The sequence below is a fragment of the Triplophysa rosa genome, linkage group LG3, assembly GCF_024868665.1.
Source record: "Triplophysa rosa linkage group LG3, Trosa_1v2, whole genome shotgun sequence".
Classification (NCBI taxonomy): domain Eukaryota; kingdom Metazoa; phylum Chordata; class Actinopteri; order Cypriniformes; family Nemacheilidae; genus Triplophysa; species Triplophysa rosa.
This window is the reverse complement of record NC_079892.1, coordinates 12516212-12539094: the sequence shown is the minus strand read 5'-3', so window position 1 is coordinate 12539094 and position 22883 is coordinate 12516212. Positions and strand designations below refer to the sequence as shown.

The window sequence follows — 22883 nt, the reverse complement described above, 5'->3', positions numbered from 1 at the left end:
TATCCACTGTGAATATGCTGATGTTGTTCATCTATCACAGCAGCAGAGGGCGCTGTTATCAAAGAGATGGTTGGGACACGGTCAAACAGCATCTTGTATGAGGCTGAGAGAATGTGTTCTCTTTGCTTTTTCACTTAAGATTTGTGTTTGTTCGATATGATAACAAACCACATGATCAAGTTATTGAGGCTCAAAACTATAACACTACTAGAATACTATTTATAGCCTACTATTTATACTGGAATATAAATACAGAAATACATTTCCTAAATAAATGTACAATATACCTCTTAAAACGTAATCCTGCTGCACTGAAGCTCAATAAAAAAGCAAACGCTAGTTCGCAACAAGAGCGAAAACTAGAAAAATAACTATAGCGAGAACTAATTTAGCATCCACGCGCAACGTACGATATTGTTATGTTTATTCTAAACTTGCGTGCTGCAGTTTTACATTACAAACACAAAGTTTGTTTGTCAGTTGATTTCAATGGTCATTTCGTTGTTTCTTTATTGTTATAGTCGTGGTGTGAATTCTCTTATTTTTAAAAGCAATTTTGAAAACTTTATATATTTGCAGTGAACAGGCCTTAAAAGCTTTTCCTACCAAAAAAGACCTTTCCATTACCAGCTCAGATTCATCGATCAACAAAAATAAAGTTGAAGCTTAAACAACAACATTGGGACAAGTTTTATTGCTAATGTCATTTCAGGAATGGAGCAGAGGAGCGGCTGAAGAGAATCTGTGTGAATCTCTTCGGAGCTTTGAGTCAGCGTGAGTTGGATTCAGGGCGGGATCGTGTGGAATTGTGGAGAATATTGTGATGTCGTGTAGTGATGTGTTGCAGGGGGTCATGCGTTATGGAAGCAGGGGTATAAACAGGCACGTGAAGGGGATGAGGGGGTCAGGGTGGGTTCAGGGGGGATTAGGGTGGCAGTACTCACCTGACAGCTGTTGGACACCCGGCTGATCGTTTGTGCTTAACAACTGCGCCTGAATAGTCTCCACCACCCGCTTAAATCGCCGGCTTGGACCTGAGATGAAACATGACATGCAGACAGCGTCATCATTTGCTGTATGTGACAGTCAGTTTGAAAGTTGTAAAAAGAAATAGATTACTTGTATCGCGATGGAAAGTATAGAATAAGTACTGTCTGCCAGAAATAAGTCTAATCATTCTTCAGTCTTTAATTTTAGATGTTTTTATTTGGTTTTTTTTACCTAATTTCAATCTTCTATTCCACTCTTCAGTCTTTAATTTTAGATTTTTTATTATATATTTTTAGTAGGTTTTTTTACACAAACAATTTCTTCGCTTACTTTTTTAACATTGTATATGACAATAAATAGAAAAAATAAATGAAAGTTTTCTTAATTTGAGTTTTTTTTTATTTTTTTTTACCTAATTTCAATCTTCTATTCCACTCTTCAGTCTTTAATTTGAGATATTTTATTGTATATTTTAGTAGTTGTTTTTTACATATACAATTTCTTCGCTTACTTTTTTAACCGTGTATATGACAATAAATAGAAAAACCTATTAAAGTTTTCTTAGTTTTAGATGTTTTTATTTTTCATTTTTTTTACCTAATTTCAATCTTCTATTCCACTCTTCAGTCTTTCATTTTAGATTTATTTTTTTGTATATTTTAGTAGGTTTTTTATGTAAACAATTATTTTGCTTACATTTTTAACTGTGTATATCACAGTACATTTATTTTTCCACATTTAAATATTATTTACATTAGTTACAAAGACCACGTCAATTGAAACAAGCCAACTATTAGACAACAAAAATGAAGTTTTCTGACAAATCTGGCTTGAGAACCAAAATGATAAAAGGTAAAAGCCAATAAAGACAGATGACAAACGTCAAGCATGGCGATAACAATGCCACGTGTCAATTTCAAGGAACACGCTGACTAATAAAATGCACCTTGAATGCTCTGATTTGTAGGACGGATTGGATAAACGCATCTGCAAATACAAGCTTGTGGTAGCTTGAGTCATTTTGAGAATCTGTCATGAATTCACAAGTCGTTTTTATCTCAACGTGACGGACAACGACATTATTTAACACCCTTTACATTACGTTAACGTCCGGATTAAGTGGATAAGAGCTGCTGTTGAGAGGCGTAATGGATATAAATGGGAGAAAATAAGGCGGAATGATGCATTAGCCGACACTATAATGTCTTTTAGATGTTGTATTTATCTTACGTTGTTGTTGGGTATTTTACTGATGGGATAATCAGTGTGTTTAAGAGGCTATTTGGCTAAAACAAATGTCTTGGGAGCGAGTGGGTTGTCTGAGAACGTCTGAGAATGTTTTTGAGGATTGTTCCCTAGAGAACAGGGAGAAGAACAGATTCATGTAGAGCAAGTAAGTCAAAGGGACCGCTTTCTTACATAAACACTACCGTCCGCTTCCGCCTCTTTACATGCTTCTTAATTCATTACATACTATGTACATGATCTACAGGCTTTGCTGACTGGCTCTTAACATACAGTGATGTAACAACAGGGCTTGCGGTTACCTGAGAGCAAAGTGAAGGTGACTGAATAAATGCCGTTCTCCTTTGTGGCCGCTGTGCTCTCGGTGTAGGTGATGTCCACCTGGAACTTAACGGGCTTCTGGAAGACGGTGGGACCGGCGGTGGATTTGTACTCGGCCCGAAAACTCGTCTGAGAGATGACGCTGTGACTGAGGCTGGGTATCTGAAGAAAGAGGAAAGGGTTTGATTCACACAATGTACCTTAGAATCAAAACCGTGACACTTATTTTTTCAATAAAACCAGAAAGCACAAAAATGTTAAGGTGCAATGTGTGATATTAAGGAGGATCTAGTGACAGAAATGAAATATAATATACATAACTATGTGTTCAGATGTGTATAAAGACCTTATATAATGAACTATGTTTTCAGTACCTTACATTGAGCTATTTCTATCTACATAAACGTGGGTATGTAGATATACCTGTACGTTATCTCCTTCGGCAAAGAAGCGAAAACACAACGACATCTTTGTTCTGTGTCAGCCGGCATAGTGCTTCGAAAGGGAGGGGTGAGCTGTGGACTGAGACGGGGTTGCAATTCGCAACCTCACCACTAGATGCCACCAAATTTCACAAACTGGACTTTTAACTGATAAGGATAACGTCTTCCAAAAAATATTTTATTCACCCTATCAATCGAAACGTGTATATGACTCTTATGACTCCATGGGGCGGTTTCCAGGGCAGGGATTAACTCAAGCCAGGACTAGTCCATTTAAATTATTCTTAAAAACATACTTAAAAAATAAACATTACTGCGTGCATCAATATTTTAAAATAGTCAGTGAAAGTTGTTTTCCATCGAGACACTTCTAACATTTAAGTTAGTCTGGGACTAGTTTTAAACCCCCTCGGAGAAACCGGCCCCATATGTTGAAGATATTTTGAGAAATGTCTCCGTGGTTTTGTGTTCATACAGTAATAGTCAACAGAGGTCCAGTGTTGTTTGGTTACCGACATTCTTCAAAATATCTTCTTTTGTGCTCCTCAGAAAAAAATAAAGGTTTGGAATGACATGAGGATGAATAAATGATGAATTTTCTTTTGGGATAAACTAAAAATCCTGTCAATCGGACGCACTTTGTAGGAGATTATCGTCCCATTAAAAAGCCACATTAACTGTGTACGATCTGATTCGAAACACTTTTGAGTAATTGGAAGCGAGGAACACATTTCTAACCACTTCCAGATCTTAACAGCACACCGACTTTTCCTCCCGAACGAATCTCTCCAGGCACAACATCTATATGCTAATGATCCGTGCCCTAGGTTGATTTTCCATTGACCTCTAATGAACGTGTCAGCTGCGGCGGGGTGCGGAAACATCGCCGGCATGTTACAGAATTGAAACACAAATCAAAAAGGTGTTTGCAAATGTAAAAACACAGCGATAGTGAAAGTCTTTCAATCCATTCAGAGCGGGGAAAGTGTAGCACAGTATATTGAAATATTAATAACTCCCATTTACGAAACAAGACAACAGAGAGACTGCTTACCGAAAGAAAGGCGTGGACGATGTCGGCTTTTATGGAGCTCAGCGGTTTGTCCTTTATGACCACGAAGATCTGCTCCTCTTTTTCGAGGCTGATGAAGTTGCCGAACCAGGATTTTTTGGCAAGCCTGTAGAAAGAGTGAGAGTTGGAACTTTTTGTTAAGTCATTCGGGGACAAGAGAGCAGTCTTCATCCCAGCCTGGAATAAGATGAATCATATGGTGCTTATGCAAAATAAATTGATATTGAATAATTCATAATAGAGGAGATGAGAAGGAACGGCAAACAGTGGAGCGTACAGTATATGTCTACCATAAATGAATACAATGAACTTTGCCGCAGGTCATCCTGAGCGTTTAGATGGTTGTAAAAAGTCTAATTAAGTCATACAAGAACTTTCAAGACGTTCTTGTCTCAAAGCTACAAAAAAAAAAAAAACATTTTGGACTAGTTCTCATTCAGAAACGGCTCCATCTTCTGTGACTTTTCCATTACTATTCATTTAATGCGACGGTTTGTGAAGATTTAGTGTGGCAACTACAAACTACACATTATGACTTGGTGTAAGTTTTATGTTTAAGTTTTTATTAACATTTTATTTAAAATTTAGTATACATTACATGTTTCTATACATATCCTATATGTTTATAGTATACTGCATATCGTCGCTGACGGGCGGAATACTAGAATCTCCAAAACCATTATTTTTCAGGAAATTAAAAAAACAGCATATTTTTTGAGTTATTAAACATTGTATCGTTAAAGTTGGTATAATACATTATATTGCTATCATATACTGTTGTGTACCAACATTAACACAACATTTCCCCAAAACCATGTTTAATCGGAGATACAAGGTTTATGACTTGGGAGCAGGGAGATACGAGATTACGCTGTCATTGATAAGAATGGTACGGACACAGACGTCGCTGCTGCCAGCAGTGTTCATCAAAGTCTGCGGTCGCATTGAGCCTTTTGACAAGAGACGAGGCTTTAAGAGCTAATGAAAACTAATGATTGTGGTTACATACATCTTCCTAAACTCTATTTTAAACGTTAGAGCTATGAGTGATGCAATACCAAAATAAAACGTTAAACAGGCTGTCTAATATAGGCGGAAATTAATCTGCACGCAAATAAAGTCGGCGGTCGCGTTGAGCCTCTTGACAAGAGAAAAGGCTTCAATAGTTAACCAAAGCTAATGACTGTGGTTACATACATCTTCATAAACTCTATTTTAAAGGTTTAAGAACTATAAGTGATGTAATACAAAAAACGATGAGCTGACTAGGCTGTCTAATAGGAGGAAATTAGCCGAATCTGCTCGCAAACTTACCTTCGTGGCTCAAAGGCTTCCTTCTGCACCAAAGCATTACAGCTATCGATTTTTAACAAAACAGACCTACTCAAATGTATCTAACCTAACTATTTTCACTCGTTATTGTCTAAAAAACTTTCAATCAGGAGACGTAATGCCGAGAAGCTCCCTTGCGGAGTGAAGAAGAGGTGGAGTTACGAGACTGCTCAGACAGTTGAAGTGTCCAATGGAGTTAAGAGATTTGCTCTCAAGCTATTTTCAACACTTTAGATTGGTTAATAATTTGTAAAAATAACAGACCCACATGGGGACTGACCAATAGCATCGATTTGTGAAAAAATATGAAATTGACCAAATTTGGACATAGGAGGTTTCCGCCCGACAGCGACGATATGTCACTTTATTGTAAAGCAATCTTACGTTTTTGTATATTTCTGTACAAAATGTTGTTTTTTTGACTATGTCTATCGTCTGTGGAGAATCATTGCAGAATATTTTTTTGTACTTTAGGCACAGTTTTTGTTCACATTACAGTAAATGATTTTAACCTTGTCATACATCATACATCTTGTTATACTAATTTTATAGGCCTACTGTATAGTAAATTACTATAAGGGTGGTACCCTGGGTGCTTTAGTTAAACAAATTTTGGGATAGTTTGCACAGAAATAAAAAAATATTTAGTATTTTATTTTTTCTAATGCCATTCCAAACGTTTTGGAAAGCTTATTTTGAAAAATCAATACCAAAACAACCATGTTCACCTTCAAATATGGCGACACATTGATAGCTTACTGTAAAATCTCATTGGTTCTCGTTTGTATAGAGACTAGTTGTTATATGAATTTTGTCACAAGACCCATGAGAACGAAAGAAATTTTAAGTTACCAACGTGTCACCATATTTGCATATTTGTTGAATATGATGTAACAATTTTTTAAAATATGATACACATATTAAATGCTTTCTCTCACACACCTATAATTTCTTTTAAGAATACATTTTATTAACTGGAGTCAATTGGATAATTATGACGGATGGATATTTTTATATATAGACGTTTCATCAGACGCACACGCCTGGCACGAAGTTAACTTCCGGTCTGGGATTGGTTATAATATATATATATATTTTTATATTTAATTTAAGTTCATATTAATTTATATTAATATTTTATTGTATATCAATTGCATTAAATTGAATTAAAACTACTCAACAGGTCCGGAAGTCAAGTTTGAGCCACAAAACATTTGTTTTATGTTCAAACAGTCAAAACTTCGCCTTCAGACGCTGATTTATGGCAAATGATGAGAAGCGAAAGCGAAGAACGGCGAGGCTTATCCAGCTGGCGCAGAGAGCGAGAGCGAGGGGGATAAGTTATGAACGACAAAATAGAAAACAAAAGAGGGGCGGATGAAGCATGGCTCGGTGTGGGAGAGGAAGTTTCTGACTCCTGTCTGCTGAGACTCGCCTCAGTGACAGAAACATTTTACACAGTTTCATTAGAGTGGAAGAAACAGAACGTTTGAACAGACGGCGACATAAGTCACAATGATTTCTGATGTGCTAAGGCTGCTTTACATCAGCTTTGTGGTTGGGAAAGTATTGTTCAAAGCCTGTAATTCCTATTTTTCACAGGATGGTGTTTCACAGCTAGAATTTGTTGTGTTTTTCAGCATGAATTTGACTGAATGGGACAAAAGTCCCAATAGTTGTCTTAAACCTGGCAGAAATCAACCCTTCCACAGACCATTTGAATGAAAATTGTTGTTGTCATATTTTCATTGGGACTAGCTGTTGCATTTTAAGTGCTTTAGATTTGATACATGTACAATTTGTTAAATAAAACAATGGTTCATATTTTGGCATGTTACAAAACAAACATTTCTATTGTGCCGTTTCATGAACATCTTTGTGTACAGTTTGCTGAAAAGCTTGTAATAGGCTGTTCAAAGGCAGGTCTCATTGTGACAACTTACCCCAATTGTGCAATACATTGGGGAAAGTTGGCACAATGTGTGATTTTTGAACAACTCAACCTTTCAATTGTCAAACAAAGGTCAACATGTCTTGCTGATACATGGTAATAAAAAAGTTAGTAGTAAGGGGTCATTTTAGGGTTATAAAGTACCGTGTATACAGTATAAAAGTCATTATGTCCCAATAAAACGCAACATGTATGTGTGTGTACTCACTCTGGGGAAGACTCTGGCGTCAGGCTGGACATTTCCTCTTGAGTGGGAACTGTTCAGAATGAAAGAGAGGTGTAAATGTTTTCATTTTTCTCATATACAACGGCGGCGATATTTTCCTATATTTCCTACATTTAGGAATTCTGTCACCCTACCTTGCATTTTCCTGCGGTGAAAGCGCGGCGAGCCCAGAAAGCTGTTCCTGATGGAGTTGAGGCGTGTCTTCCAGGGCATTCCACCGATGGAGGGACTGGGTGGTGGCGTTGGGTTGGGCGTCCCGGCTGGGCTGTCCTTAGGCGTGTGGACGGGTGTTCCTTTGGGGGTGGGGATAGGACTGCCTCTTGGAGAAGGGTGGGGGGTCACCTGTATGGTGGGGATAGATTTGGTGGTTTGGTCAGAGCCGGGTAAAGGGTGGAAGTGGTGTAGACGGATGGGCGACAGAGATACGATAGGCTTGAAGGGAGCCGACAACTGAGGGGGGGTGTTGGAGGCAGGGTTAGCACGCCATACCAGTGGGCTCCCGGGTATACAGGGCGGGTGAGGCTTACATGGACTTGAAGGTTCCGACTTGGCCGTGGAAACAGGTTCGGGCTCGGTCTGAGGTAGAGGGTTGGATCGAGTGGATTTTAAGGGTTTGTCTTTGGGTTTTGCTGGTAGGGTTAGGGTCTTTGGGTAGGGCAGGAGAGACTCAGATATAGGGATTGGTGTTAATGAGTTAGGTGTTGGGGATTTTGACCCGCTCTGATTTGAGTTTGGTGTCAATGAGTTAGGAGTTGGGATTTTTGTCCCGCTCTGACTTGAATTTGGTGTCAATGAGTTAGGAGTTGGGTTTTTTGTCCCGCTCTGATTTGAATTTGGTGTCAATGAGTTAGGAGTTGGGTTTTTTGTCCCGCTCTGATTTGAATTTGGTGTCAATGAGTTAGGAGTTGGGTTTTTTGTCCCGCTCTGACTTGAATTTGGTGTCAATGAGTTAGGAGTTGGGGTTTTTGTCCCGCTATGATTTGAATCTGGTGTTAAGGAGTCGGTGATGCTAGAACTGGGGGACAAGAGCAACTCGGTGGACTTAGGCGGGACGCAAAACTTTCGAACAGGCTTTGGGGAGGCAGGAACCAGAGAAGTACGCAGGAACGGCACAAAGAATTATGGGTAAATCACATCAAGTAAGGAAAGGAAACATTTAAGCAGAAAGAAAATGTGCAAAAAATGTGCAGTTAGCCAAGACAAGTGAGCTGAGGATGCAAGAAGCAAATAAAGAAGTCTTTTCAGATGCACAACCAATGATGGGAAAATAAATTCAACGTAGTAAGATGAGCAACTATGGGTATCAAATGAAGAGTCTGAATATCTAAACGTCACAAACACCTGTTCGCTAACCACTTCAAACGTGAATCTTTTTTTCACAGCTGGAATCCGACTTCACAAACAAATTCACAAACGTAACAAGCAATCCTTAATTTACATCCAACATGAACCCAAATCTTTGGTTTCTTTTGAAAAAGGTCCCTTGTGGGGTACAGAATGTCAGAAATCTGAGGAAAAACATGAACTTCTAAACCAATCTCCTGCGTAAATCGTCTCTATACATTGTCACGCTTTAGGGAAAGGTCTCTGTAATACATGAGCCGCCTTAAACAAGCCAAGTGCGAAAGTTTAGCCCGAAGCTTCTGTGTTAATCAAAGCTGTGGGATTTTCCACAGACTTCCCTGAGCCGGGATTTCTGAGGAGAACGGAAGATAGGGTTTCAGAGTATATCTTCATAAAACAAGAACTTCTTTCGTCTCCAACTTGCTTTCTATTTTGGTCATAACTTTATGAACGAACGGAGTAACAATGATGATTTAGTCACACATTTGGTAATCATCAGTTTGTAAAGAGGTTTCATCGAACGCACACGCCTGGCCCAAGTTAACTTCTGTGTTTGGTTATAATATGACAAATTATTTAATATCTCATTTATATAAATATTATATTGTATATTAATTGAATTAAATTAAATTTAAATTATTCAACAGATATTGATTCTTTGCATAACGTTAATGTTGTTCCCGCTAGAACAGTCTATAACAGCAATATCGAGCATGCAGAATATTTTAAAGCATTGCATTAATAGAAAAATGTATCCTCACTATAGCAATTTTCATGACTGTTTGTTTTTCATGTTCAATTTTACATTTCCCTGACATTTGCAGGTCTGCCATGACTGTGGGAAAACCGTATTTCAGTCATGTTTGGACAGCTGACGCATCCCATGTGAGATAATAAAGTGACTGGCTACAAGATGTAAAATGCAATGCTACCCTAAACTACCTCACACTGTACCAAACTATCAGACACTCCTTTTCTTATTTCATCCATAAGCTTTGTTTTCTTCCCCTGCTAGAAGGACATATTTCAGAGAGCGAAAATCTCTACTTGAAACATGTCAAAGGCATCTTGCTGACCACAGCATCACAGCTCTGATCCATGTTTTCTATTTTACTTCAAGATCACAACCAGAAGAGTAACAAGTAGTCCACGATGCAATACAATGCAGTTTTCAATGGTCACCAAAACATTACATTCAACCTTCAAAATAAACAGTATTTTTCTACCCCAAAAATGTTCTATGATACGCATCATAATCTTCCTAATTCAGTCCCGTCAGACGCATCATTGACCATAATAAAATAACATAAATTTTGTGTTAAATGCTCGACTCTTAAAAAGACTGAGGAAAAAAAAGCTTTCCTCTCTCAACAGGTATTGTTTAACATTGCTGAAAAACCTGATAAAAAAACGTGTTATAGCACTTCTTGCATTGATTGATTGATTTTTTCCTCACTCTTCTAAATTGCTTTGGATGAAAGCATCTGCTAAATGCCTAAATATAGACGATACATTCATAGACTACCCACATAATTCTCATTTTGGAAATGATCCTAATCATCATGCTTGTACTCTATGTGATGTGTAAAATGTTTTCTGTGAGTGTTTGATGGTTGCCGTGGAGGTTAGGGAGCAGATGAGTGCTGATTGGTGGACAGAGAGTAGCAGACGTTCAGGGGCGGAGCTTACTCACCCGTGGGCTGCTGAGGGGGCTGGTGGAGAGACCAGAGGACGCGCCGCTGATGGACCGTGACCTGTAGAGACACAGATCATAAAACACACACAGTCAGATGCTGCTTACAGCCGAGAGAGGAAACTCTGAAGGCGATGTGAGCGTTGATGTTTAAGAACACGATCCGCTCTATTGTGAAGGTGAACAAGCAAAACAAACATTAAATGAATGCTTCCAAAAACCTGATAATTATGTAACTTAAGAAAAGGTATGTGGAAAAGTGAGTACTCTAAGGTTACAGACAGTTCAATCGTATTTCTACAGGTATTTCATAAATTTTGCATTGGTGCAAAGAAGCTTAACAGAAAATACACCGTGGAACAGAGAGTCAAGACAAAAAAAGTTTAGAAATGAGAGAAAAAATAAATGATAGAAAACGCATGGAAAATGTACAATAATACCATGTTTTAGCATTATTAATTGTAAAAATAACTGTGTAGGATTTATATATTGGATGCATATAAGAGACAAGTGACAAGTGTCAAAAAAGCTGACAGATATCCGAATTTCAAGAAACGAATGTGTGTGAAAAATACAGTATTACAGCTTTGCAAAAAAACATAAGAAAAACATTGCAAAAATGTTGAAACAGGGTTGGAACTAAACTCCTTTTTGTGGTTCTCCGAGAGCATGCTTAGCTCCCAAAAGTTGATGAAGTATTTTCATTTAATAAGTACATTGTTTTCTCTTTTGGAAAAACACACCAAAAATTGCTATATGTAAATCTTCATCTAAAAAAAGCTCTGTTATACGTCTAAACTGATTTATATTTACGGGACGTTTGGCTTTTTATTGATAAAAGCCAATAAAAGCGGCAGGTGTTTTTGACAACAGATGTCCTCACAGATACAATCGAACATTTCAATCGTGTCCAAGAAAGCAGCAAGTGTACATTATGAGCTCTCAATCTGTCTTCATTAGATGAGATGTTGGCCGCCCAACATCACTGACAACAGCTGCTCTTTATCCTTCTTATTCCAACATTACTCCATCTTTTATGACATGATTGTCTTTCCCCTTTCAAAAAAAAATGATGGTACCAGATGGTGAAAGCTTGCTGCTTTGATACACAATGGGGTTAAAAAGCATAAGACCACTCATGAAAATGCTTACATATGACACTGCTTCTTAGTTTAATACTAACGTTTTGTTACAAATTACTACCAGCATAACAATTTTGGTCAAATTCATATTTCAGAATGTTGTAATTGGAATAGCTTTTATTTCCATGTTCATTTTTGTTTAATTTGATTATTTATTTATATTTTATTTATTTACAATAACAACAACAACAACAACAACAACAACAACAACAACAATAATAATAGGTTATGATGGGATTAATTAAATAAAATAATTAATTATATATACTGTATGTATATTTGAAGAGTTTGGTTCCAAAATGAGATAACTCATCATCGAGAATCATGAAAAATTGTGCATTCCAATTAATATCAATCAAACAGCAGTTGGTTTGATTTAAGCCCTAATAACTAAAAAAATACAGCTAACTAACACAATAAAACACGATAACATAATAAAAAAAATGATTTAAAAAAAAAAATTTTGGAACCAAACTCTTCATATAAAAATTATACAATATTTCAGTTTTAGTTTTGATTTAGATTTTTTTTATACCAGTCTAGCGCCTCAACCTAAACTTATTTCACTGTATTTCAAAAACAACTTTTCAAATAATATTTAGGCCAATGTTTCATTTGATTTCAAATAACAAATTATTTTGGTAGTTTTATTTAACAATAATAACCATGTTTTAACGTTTTTTTATGAGGAATCCAGAATTTTAACCCCACTATGATACTGAAATTCACATTTTGTTTGATTTACAGTACACGCTATCGCAAATTTCTTGGAAGTATGACACATAAAACAAATGTATCGTCTATTCTGTATCTATATTCAAGGATGGTCATCAGGTGTGTTTGGAATAAAACGGTCTCCTCATTCCGGGCCTCAAAGCACTCAGCACAACACCAAGAACACAGAAGGTTTGTGCCCACGCCTCTAAAACTCTTATAGTTTCACAGAGCTTATAATCAGAGACCAACAGATAACAGTTATGATAAATGATGAAATGAATATCTCTATTTATATCACCTGAAGGCTGTATGCATCATTCTGTGTGTGGGTGTCTGGACTATTGAGACAGCTGTGATGACTGTCGAACGGGCAGACCGAACCCAGCCGAGGCTAATAATACCTCATCCTTTATTCCAGAGTTATGTAGGAGTGAACGAAGAAAGAAGCAGATGTGTAGACGTTTCTCTTTGTTAATTCGGGGGAAATCTGTGTCATTGTATGTGATGGATTTAAACAGGAGCTCAGTGTACTATCCTATACGAGTTTTGCATTGCTCTCCAGAAACCAAACCCATGACCTTGGAGTTGCTAAAGTCTTACCAGTTAAGCTACTGTAAAGTCATTATTATTATTAGATGAAGGGAAAGTTATATTAGTCAGATTCTGTGCAAATCCCGAGAGCTTTCAATAGTAGTCAAGATAAAATACTTAAGTAAGGTTGTGGTGTCCTGTGGTGTTATGCGCCACATCTGAAACAGATTCACCCTGTGACTCATTCTTTAATAATTATGAATGCAGGATTTATGAGCTCATATAATTGAGAGACTACATGAAAAATCGGAACTTCTAAAAATTGATACACACTTTGAAGCACTTTTATGTATGCATATTGTAATAACGTTAACCTAAATTCTTGACATTACAGACTCAATCTGGAGCCATGTGTAGTTTATCTATAACTCATTCATGGACAACAGTGTGTGAAAATGTATATGAATGTATATGAATAGATGACTTGTATTAAGGTGTTGAACAAAGTTTTTGGGTAGGTGGTCTGATGATGCCGTTAATATTATCATAACCCGTGTGATTTTAAGCGCTAGTACCTTGGCACAGAGGGCTGTTCTGGAGTCAGTGTAGGGTTTTGTGGGATTAAAGAGGGGTTTGAGAACGATCTGGAGTGCTTGTGAGGATTTTTAGAGTGGACCGAAGAACGGAATAGCATGAATGCTTACAAAACCCAACGTATAACAGGATTAGATGGGCAGAATAAAGATGGCAAAGACAGAGAGTGAACCACACTGCAGTCATACAACCAGTTATGCTTTAACTGAGGAACAAAAAGAAAATATATCATGTAACATTTACAATATAACAATTATTAATATAACGCAGTCGGTGTCGGTGGTGTAGTGGACTGGGCTCTGACATGTTGCGCAAAAAACTCAAATCCTGGCTCGTGGCCCTTTCCCGGCTCCTGTACCCCTCTCTCTACACTGTACTGTACAAAAAACTATAAAAAGGCCAAAAATTAATAAATAGAGTCTCACAAGGCAAATTACATATTAAAATTAATTAGTTAATAATGTAATGTATAATTGAATAAACATTAATGATTTTGATTTTTAAAATGTTATTTGTTTAATTACACTGTTCTCTCAAACCATTATCAAATTAGTATATATCATACATATCTATGAAAGCAAAAAATAATACAATAAAATATTAGATCTTTACATTGCTACCCAAGTAAAACGTTTGTAGGATAATTTTTTATTTGATTTGATTTGACTTTTTATTATTTAATTTTATTTCACTTTACACTTCTTACCAACCACTTTGACATAAAGATCTAACTTTCAAAAATGTTTCTGCACTGATCTCTCTTTAAAGATCTCACGCTCCTTCCCACTTGAGAATTGATGCAGATGTAACAAAAAACAGCATCAAAAATTCCTGTGATGCAACACAATGGCTGTTTCTGACGCTGTTTCTAGTTCATAAAGCACAAACTCTGAGCAAGCAGGAAACTGTGATACAAATAACGTTTGACGAAGCGGATGCTACTGCAAAAAAAACTGACTAGATAAAAAGGAAAAAAAAGGAAAAAACTGACTAGATACTCTGACTCCTCCTCTGTATCTAAGCACAAATAAAGGTGCAGAGAGCTTTCCTGTTATTTTACAGCAGGTGCCAACCTCCACACAATTCGGTTTTGTTTCAATATGGTGCACGCATTTTTTTAAATGCAAATTTATCTTATTTATGTGAAGTAGCATCTGACATGTTTACTGTTGCATAATTGTACCCATTAGTTAAAGAAACAGCAATACTAGTATTTGTTTCACGCAGTTGTATTCATACACTATCTAGACAGTCAACCAATAGATTCCCATTTCTTTAGGCATACAGCTGTTGAAACGCAATCATTTTGGCTATATGGTCTTCTTGAGATCCTCAGGTGGAATCTCCAGATGTCAGTCTCGGGTCATCTCCAGTCAATTCCCCATTTCAATCCCGCTATCAGACGTACGTCTGGCCGTTCGAGCGGGAATGAAAAGGGTGTAATGAAATTGGCTTTTGAAATGAATTGGAGGATCGGCACCCGCTGTTATGAGGTGAAAGGGTGAGGGTTCAAGGTTTGTATGGAAAAATGGAGTTGAAATAAGATAGTGATCGCCAAATAAATATATATGCTGCTCATTTTTAGTCTGCCTGGGGGGGTTAAACTTAATTTCATGATATACATCTGTGGGTTCAAACGGAATGTATGGAGGATCAACGATATAGAAAGTGATCATTTGCATATATATCTTCAGATCAGGATGGGAGCGTCACTTGAAATATATTGAAATAGGTATTTTCCAGCTGGTGTAGGAGCTGTTTCTGGTAGACATACAAAATATGCATTTACAGTCTGGGAAATGTCTGGGCCATACTTTACCTTAAACCAAAAGAAAAATGTATTTATAAAATGTACAGTAATTGATATTTTTATTTATTAATTTAATGGCATTTAAAAAAATCTTTAGAAATACTCTATTTTCGGCTTTTTCGATTACATTTGTTATATATTCTCTAAAAGTCTTTTGTAGATTAACCCAATTAGTGACACTGCATTATCTCCCAATACTGTCAGATTTGCTCACTTCCTAATTTACCATTATCAATGCAGTATTTTAATTTAATTTAATTAAATAAAATTGTATTCTTTTATTTTTTTAAATTTTATATTAATTATGTTTTGCATACTAGTTGGAATTCAAAGTGAAGGGATAGTTCAACCAAAAATAATTTTTATAAATGTAAAAAAAAAATCCGTTCATCATTTACTCACTCTGATGTCTCGTGACAACCTGTATGACTTAGTTTCTAATGAAGAACACAAAAGAAGATATTTTGAAGAATGTCCGTAACCAAACAACATTGGACCCCATTGGCTTTCACTGAATGAACCACTGAGACATTCCTCAAAATATCTTCTCTTGTGTTTCACAGAAGAGTCATATCGTTGCTGTCCTTCTGAAACCATGCATGTCCAAATTTGCTGTTTTTCAGGAAATGATTAAATTCTCTGTTGTCAAAGTTGACATTTTTTCACATTTTACATTGAAAAAAGAAAATTGAGCATTTTTTAATACTTTTAATTGCAAAATCCAGTGACAAACATAAAGGGTGACTAATAATAATGATTTATAGCAAAAAAAATCACGAAATATGGAGATACGAGGTTTCAGAAGGACAGCAGCGATATACAGGTTTTAAACCGATGGTGAATAAACGAGGGTAAAACAATTCTGTCAAGGTTTTATTCAGGACAGTCCAATATGGTTCAGGTCAGTTGAAGGGTCTTGTTGAAAAGGTTTGTAAAGGAAAAAGCATCTCTGCATGTTTGGTGACTACACCTCTGTGAGGCATCTGACGGGTTGGGGGTCAGACACGGCCTTTCCTCTTTGCTCTGCGGTTGGTGTCTGGGATATCCAGGCTTTTACTAAACACACACTTTTAATGCAGCGGGTGGTAAAGTTGAACAAACAGTCAGTCCCTCAATACAACAACACAGTATTGCCCTCCTGCTGACAGGCTACAAAGAATAAAAGACAACATCGTGCATTTTCTACTTTCTCGCGGGGTGTTTCTCTGGATACCTGCGTTGAGGTAGCCGCCGTGGGCAGAACGGTAAAGTTTGAAGGATTAGTGTGAACTCCCTGCCTACGGTTTGTGCATATACATGTTTTTCATTTCCATGTTTTATATTTAGATAGCTTTCTCGGGAGATTACCAAAGCCCAAAATCCAAAGTGTCACAGGCAAAATAAAACAAAAAAGATAGAAAGAAAAATGTGGACACTTTTTGCCTAACAGCGTTTCAACCAGTATCAAAGACTTTTGCCAGAGGGATCATGAACAATTCCTGAACTATGCAGTAGATGTGAATCTCAGAGGAAAGTCCGGGCCGCTCAAATGAATGCGCAAAACAACCGAAACTGCTATGATTTCGGACAATTTTTGAGTTTTGACAATTCCTTTAAGTATTGAGTAATACAAGAAACACGTAAGAAAACCCAAAAGTGGCAAAGGATGGTTTAAAATGCAAAAAACTGCTAAAAGATAGTTATATGGACAGATTAAGTGAGATATCAAATGCTTCTCACCGACATCAAATTAATATTAGAAGACTTGGGCACAGTAAAGCATTTCTGTATCAAATGTTCCTTTCCAACTTTTTATCATCTTAATTTATGCAATCATCTTGAATCCGTCACAAAGTATCATCATAAATAAGAAAGGACGAAAAAGCAGTGTTTAATAGCTATTGTTTATAATCACCTCTGTCCATGTTGTGTCATATCGATGGCTCTCCGCGCAGGCACCGGTGAACCTCCATCGGTAACGCTCAGCACCTCCATGGATTTCCTCTCCGGCCTCCTCTTGCCGTGTCTGTTCAACATGGGTGAATCCACACGCTTTCGTGGCGGATCTACACATAGATTCAAATACACACAGATTCAAACACACACAGATTCACACCATCGATACAAAGAAATGATCTGGAAAGCTGCATGAGCACCAGCGACTGCTGCAGTTAATGTGTTTGTTAAGCACAGGCATTTGAGCATTTACTTGAGCACCATTTGCATTGACTGATGGCCTGGAATACGCTGGTATTCAACAATGAATCTGAAAGAGACATTTTTAATATAGCATTCAGGAGTTTAACATTTTAATTTTTGTAATTAAGTTCATAAAATGATACAATGCACAAAAAACACATGATATTGAGAATATAGAGGAACATTTAAAAGTGAAGGATTTTTGTTGAGATAGTTTCATTAAAGAAAATACTGAACAGATTGACAGATTTGCTCTATTGGTTGAGAGTGTTGCGGTGTGTAAAATCTTTAAAGGAATAGTTCACCTTTAAAATGAAAATTCTGTCATTACTTACATGTCCGTTTTTCATATCAAACCTGTATGACTTTCCTTCTTCTGCAGAAAACAAAAGAAGATATTTTGAAAAATGTGTCCATACAATAGAAGTCAATGGGGACCTACGGTTTTTGGTTACCAACATTTCAAAATATCTCCTTTTGTGTTTTGCGGAAGAAAGAAAATCACACGGGCTTAAAATGACAACATGAGTGAACAATGACAGAATTTTCATTTTAAAGGTGAACTATTCCTTTAAATCATGAAATTGTTGTAAATGTTGATTTTAGATTTTACAGGGTTTCCAAGGCAGATAAAGTTATTGCATTTTGAGAAAAGATTATAAATACAACATCTGAATTTACAGTATAATGTGCACTGACCAATCTTTGCACATGCGAGACTGATCGATATAAAGACAGTTTTTTATCACCGATCTTTTAATGTGTTCATGTATTGTCAAAATTATCATATTTAGGAGTTCACAAAATAATGCCATCACAAATTTGTCAAAATGTTAAACTCCTATTCATCTCAGTAATATTTAAATTTAAATAATATTTAAACATCTGTACAGTAGAAATAGTTTGATTTGCAACTTCTTTTGCATTTGTTTATATACTTTCATATTTTGTATGATTAGGAGAAGATACACCACCAGCTTGCTCCAACCAAGTTGACTTGAACGCACCTGATGTCGTAATTACTGCTTCCCAATTCATGAATACAAACTTCCCAGAGGGACTTGAACGCACCATATGATCAGAATGATTATCATACCTATATCATTACGTGGGGGAAGGTTCTGGTCCTCGTGGCTGGGGTACCTTTCCTTACGATCCAACAGAAGAAAGTAGATCATCTTCTCCTGATTTTCACTGATATACAAAAAGACAAAAAAACAGCCGAATTGTTAATTTCGCACTAGCAAGAATTCCATCAGATATCAGAAAAAAAACAATGCAGCAATCATTGACTTTCATTCCAAACATGACCAATTTAATTCTAAATAAATGCGCTGAACCTGGAAACCTTCAAGGAGGTCTACTCTTACTGCTGATCTGAGATCAGTGCCGCATGCGATACACCTTCAGATCATCTGGGAGGGTCTGATTCGATAGCGGTGCTCAATCACTCACTCGTCTGACAACAGATCCTTCATCAGTTTATTCTTGTCGCGGAAGCACCCTAGCGAGTGCATGCTATCCAGAACATCTGGGTCGATGTCGTCTGCTGAGGGCACGCTGCGGATCGCCACCTTCCTGGGCACCGGCTGCTCCGGTTCCGGCTCGTTCTTGCCTCCTCTGAAGAGAGAGGAAGACTATGAAACTTTCCTGCCGAGAGACTGAGATTATTCTCTTAAACGGACAGTGACGTCTAAAGAAGACAAATTCTGTACATCACATCTCTGCAATCTATTGCAAAAATGACAATTTGATGTGTATGGAAATACTGCAAGGCTCTGAGGGATCCAATAAACAAGGGCCAAACAAATTTCTGTGTAAACTATTTGTGAACCATTGTTACGTCATCACATGATGTTACATATGTACTGTTGTGTGTCTAACTTTGAAACGTTCAACAGTCCGCATGTTAAGTTGTTACATAAGGAATACTGTTTCCGGGTTCAAGCTTCCACTGATTTCTAGTGAGACGGCTATTTAAACAACCGTTTATGAGCATTTTTTATTCATATCACACATTTAAACTGAACTCACGGTATACAGTACAGTCTCACACAATCAATATTTTAATAAATTAAATAAAAAATAAAATAAACCCCGTCTGGACATCTGGGATTTTGTTATAGAGATAAAAGTTAGAATCATGTTTTATTTTTAAATAGTTTTACAGCAAACCATCAGTGTATATGAGCATTTTTTGTTGTTTGCCTATGGCATTTGGACCCGGAAACTGTAGGCCTATATGACCATATATGGTGGTGCATGGCATCTGGCTTAACAAGCGATATCCTTTGTCACAATTTACAATTAATAAAAACTTGTCAAAAAAAGAGTTGGGCGTATGATGTAGTATTTCTGTGCTCCATACACTCCCCCAGCGATCGTACAGGTTTCGGAAAGCTTTTTTCGAACATATAAAAGTGTTTCATAACAATTATTTTTAGTCCCTTATTGGACAATTCTCCAGGAAAAGCACGCGGCACGCAGCAGCAAGGAGAGCAGGAGAAGGAGCATGCGCAGACGTCACTTTCACTTGTGTGCAGGAGAGAGAGAGAGAGAGAGCATACGTTCGCGAAGTTCAGGTGTTTGTTTGTTCACTGCATTTGGGTGATGAATGTTATATAAACGGTGGATATAACGCTGGATTTGGAGATCGTTTGAAACTGATATATGGAGCCGTCCCAGCGCTAAAAGATGCCAGACATGAACCGCATGCGGTGAGTGAAACTGATGTCTGTGTTTTGTTGGCAATGGGTGCGCACGTGCTTTAGTTCAGCCTAACCCTCCCCCCCGCACGCGCTGTGTGCTTTCGGAAATAATCGTACAGCTGTAACTATCTTTTATAAATGTGATCAAACTACTGTAAATACTCTTCGAAGATACGAAGTATGCAATACTACTCTGTAGGTACTCAAGATTAATATGAGATTGGCAGAAACTGCGTGTGTTAGGGCCGCTTTAACATAAAAAAGCTTCACTGGACCTAGAAAGTTAACACAAATTACAATCATTACAGATTAATGACAGAATAGGCTTTGGCAACCCATTTTACACTTGTAATGTGACATTTCACAGGTGGAAAAAAAACAAAAATCGATAACTGTCAGTTTGATCAATTAAAGGTGCTGTGTGTAATATTTAGAAGGATCTGTCGACAGAAATGAAATATAATATACATACAGTAATTATGTCTTCAGAGGTGTATAAAGACCTTACATAATGAGGCGTTGTTTTTATTACCTTAGAATGAGCTATTTCTAGGGCTGTCAAACGATTCGCATCCAGAATAAAAGTTTGTGTTTACATAATATATGTCTATGCACTGCGCATATTAATTTTGTATTTATAAACACATACACAAACATGCATATATTTAAAAAATATATAAAATCCAAAAAGTAATAGACGTTTATATATAATTTAAATGATTGGTAAATATAAGTACATACATCTAAATATTTCCTAAATATATATAAATGTATGTGTATGTTTTTGTTTATAAATACAAAATGAATATGCACAGTGCACAGACATACTGTGTATTATGTAAACACAAACTTTTATTCTGGATGCGATTAATCGTTTGACAGCCCTAGCTATTTTTATCTACATACAGCGCGGGTCTTATTGCATGAAATTCGCCATGTTGTTTCTACAGTAAGCCTAAACGGACAAACTGCTCTACAGAACGCGTTTCATAAATACGTTATCTCCTTTGTCCTGTGCAGCCACCGTAGTGTATCGAAAGGGAGGGGTGAGCGGTGGAGTGATCCGTTGGTTGCAATTCACAACCTCAACGCCAGATGCCGGTAAAATCTACACACAGAACCTTTAACAGATCATTTCCACCAAATTAAATATACTTTTTCATGTAATATGCAATATTGTGAATGTCGAGCAGAAACCTTGTATCTCTACTGTAAAACCGCAACTGCAGAAAATAGAACACTATATTTTTAAATAATTGAATACTGTGCTGTCAAAATTAAAAAGCTCTTTTTATTACTTTTCATATATAAATCTTGGTATAACCAAAGACAAACATGAAGGGTGACCAACAGCAATGATTTATAATAAATAATAATATAATTTTAATAATATAATAAAAATATGGAGATACAAGGTTTCTGCAGCAAAGTGACAATATATTGTCACAGCTCTCTTGAATACTTGATTTTGATTAGCTAGTCACAACGTAAGGGATAACAGCCACCTGTCTGTACATTATCCCACTTATTAAACGTCTACTTAGTTTAATTAGCTTAGTTACTGAACATAAAATATTGATTTGAAATATTAGCTCATTTTTAACGAATGCAGACCTTCCGCAGGAGAAAAACCAAGTTCACTTTCGATTTTAAAAGTTCTTCACCCAAAATGAAAATTCAATTACTCACCTTTGAGTTGTTCTAAATCTGTATACATTTTTTTTTTTAATAGGCATCCGTATTACAATGTGTTATTAGTTTTGAGCGGTTATCAGACCTTGAAATCAGACCTTGAAATGCCGTGATTGGCGGGATAATGTACATCCATCTGGTTACCACAACATAAACTTTGTGTCCTCATCACCTTGTCGGGGGTTTAAATCGTGATAACAATCACCTGGATGTACATTATCCCTTACGTATTATACCATCATTACATTGGCCATCGTCCACCCTTCTCTCCAAATGTCTATCAGCTATGTGAGCCTATCGCAATCTTTCCAAATATATCTTGTTAAAACCATGTCTATGGGATTACTTTTGTGTCAATAAAAATGAACGCAAACTTTTAAAAAAACGAACAAAAATATACAATGAGAAAGAAAAAAAAACACTTTGATAATGAAAAAAATAAACTAAATTGCAAGAATGTGACATGATTTTCAAATAAACTGCCATTTTTCTTAACAATTTCCTAAATTTCGTTTTTGCAAATAATAGTTTTGAATTTCGCTGCTAGATTTTTCATTTGCGCTTTTCGAGTTTTCGTTTACGCTTCTCAAGTTTTAGTTCGCCTTTCTGGCACAAATCTCACGTGTGGGCGGGACTTTTGGCCACATTACTCTCATTGGTTAGTGAGATTTGGATTGACAGCTCAAAATTTAGTTTTTTAAAAGTTTGCGTTAATGTTTATTGACACAAAAGTAATCCAATACATGTCTAGCATCTTAAATACGCTCCCACCTAACCCCGTTCCTCCAATCTATTCCAAATATTTGTTGTCGCCATCTGTTCTGAAACATGGTGGTGTATATAAGAGCAGCAAAAAACATAAGTATTCCGCTTAAAAATGCTGGCGCTGACCAG

At 36.7% G+C, this 22883-nt stretch overlaps 1 protein-coding gene across 6 annotated transcripts in view; it reads right to left on the bottom strand.

The window, feature by feature from the left end:
• brsk2a (BR serine/threonine kinase 2a) overlaps positions 1 to 22883 on the bottom strand; it is a 209318-nt gene that overhangs the window by 25485 nt on the left and 160950 nt on the right. For all 6 annotated transcript variants that reach the window (XM_057330556.1, XM_057330552.1, XM_057330553.1 and 3 more), the window contains exons 10-18: positions 19045 to 19209; positions 18686 to 18783; positions 17306 to 17456; positions 10618 to 10678; positions 7715 to 7922; positions 7563 to 7611; positions 4054 to 4177; positions 2538 to 2718; positions 945 to 1034 (exon numbers count right to left, since the gene is read on the bottom strand). In XM_057330556.1, the coding sequence (XP_057186539.1) occupies positions 945 to 1034; positions 2538 to 2718; positions 4054 to 4177; positions 7563 to 7611; positions 7715 to 7922; positions 10618 to 10678; positions 17306 to 17456; positions 18686 to 18783; positions 19045 to 19209 (1127 nt within the window). The remainder of the gene's footprint in view (positions 1 to 944; positions 1035 to 2537; positions 2719 to 4053; positions 4178 to 7562; positions 7612 to 7714; positions 7923 to 10617; positions 10679 to 17305; positions 17457 to 18685; positions 18784 to 19044; positions 19210 to 22883) is intronic.